The sequence below is a fragment of the Nestor notabilis genome, unplaced genomic scaffold (assembly GCF_000696875.1).
Source record: "Nestor notabilis isolate BGI_N333 unplaced genomic scaffold, ASM69687v1 scaffold13431, whole genome shotgun sequence".
In the NCBI taxonomy this organism is placed as follows: domain Eukaryota; kingdom Metazoa; phylum Chordata; class Aves; order Psittaciformes; family Psittacidae; genus Nestor; species Nestor notabilis.
This window is the reverse complement of record NW_009913510.1, coordinates 1-1,251: the sequence shown is the minus strand read 5'-3', so window position 1 is coordinate 1,251 and position 1,251 is coordinate 1. Positions and strand designations below refer to the sequence as shown.

The 1,251-nt window shown below is 55.4% G+C and overlaps 1 protein-coding gene across 1 annotated transcript; it reads right to left on the bottom strand.

Annotated features, from left to right (window-relative positions):
- Positions 1-250: 250 nt before the first annotated feature.
- Positions 251-1,247, bottom strand: MGAT2 (mannosyl (alpha-1,6-)-glycoprotein beta-1,2-N-acetylglucosaminyltransferase; the record flags this gene model as incomplete). The annotated part of the gene is made up of 1 exon (XM_010023240.1): positions 251-1,247. A coding segment is annotated over one exon (861 nt), but the record flags the coding sequence as incomplete, so codon positions are not given.
- Between the last annotated feature and the right edge of the window lie 4 nt (positions 1,248-1,251).

The following is a 1,251-nucleotide window of genomic DNA, read 5'->3' as shown; positions in this document are numbered from 1 at the left end:
GCGTGGCCAGGATGTGCCGTGCCCGCCAGCAGAGTAATTCCGGCTGTCTCACCACCCCCAGCTCTGCCCTGGCTGGAGGAAGACCCCCATCCCAGAGCACTGCACGCACCAGGAAAGATGCACCTAAACACAAGTTTTCTCCTCCTCCTTCCAGTAAGCGCAGCAGCTGTCATTTGTGCGTGGAGGCTGCGGCTGGTGGCAGCAGGTAACCTGTTTCCAAAACGTGTCTGTCGAACATGAAAGATTACTATTTTGGGACACCTTTTACAAGAATGTTTATTCATATTAAAGCAGAAACCAACTCATAAATGCTTTTTATACACATGTGTGCCTGGAAAAGACAGTACGGAACAACTCAAAAAGAAAAAAGGCTGTGAGAACGATCCTCACTGAAGTCTGCGATAACTTTTACAGAGTTCGTGGTCCCTAATATCTCCCCAACCTCCATTTTTCACATGAGGGGAAAGGGGAGCCATGGAGTACCTTTTACTGACACTCATTGTTTTGGGAAACAGGTACTGTTGGTTGCTGTTCAAGAGAGAGTCGATTTTGGCACTCTGGGTGGATGGTCTGCAGGATTTCTTGTGGTGCATGCCACAGTCCCCTGTGTGAAAAATCCTGGGGATCTCAGGAACCAGCACTTTCCAGAACTTTGGAAGACAAGAGACAGTCAAGTGCTGCAGAGTCCAGTCCCAGTTGTAGTCATCATAGGTGCAGAAGGCATCTGTGCACTCGATGAGCTTCTGGTAGGTGTCTCTGCCAAAGGCCATGCCCATGTTGTGCTCAGTGGACTTCCACGTCTTCATCTCCACCTTGTCAGCTCGGCCGGCGAAGCCGCCGCGGACGGGGCTGTAGGTGCCCAGGGAGATGATCTGGCACTCGGGACACTCTCGCTCGCGCAGGGCCCAGAGCTTTTTGAGGACGTGGTAGAAGTCGGGTGCTAGGTAGTGGTCCTCTTCCAGGAAGAGGACAGGCCCAGTGTGCTCCCGCAGCGCCCGCACCCGCTCCCAGACGAAGTGCAGCTTCCACCACCAGTGGTGCTTGGTCTGGGAGAAGCGAGCTTCACGGTAGTGCCCGAAGGAGTCGGGATACTCGGCGTTTATGCAGCCGAGGCGCAGGGCTGCCGCCTTGCCCACGTCACGGGGGCAGTCGCGGGGGTCGTGGCCGGGGAACTCGCGGGGGTAGAGCTGGATGCTGAAGGGGAAGAAGATCTGCAGGACAGGGCAGAAGTCCACGCGTGCCGCCAGCCGG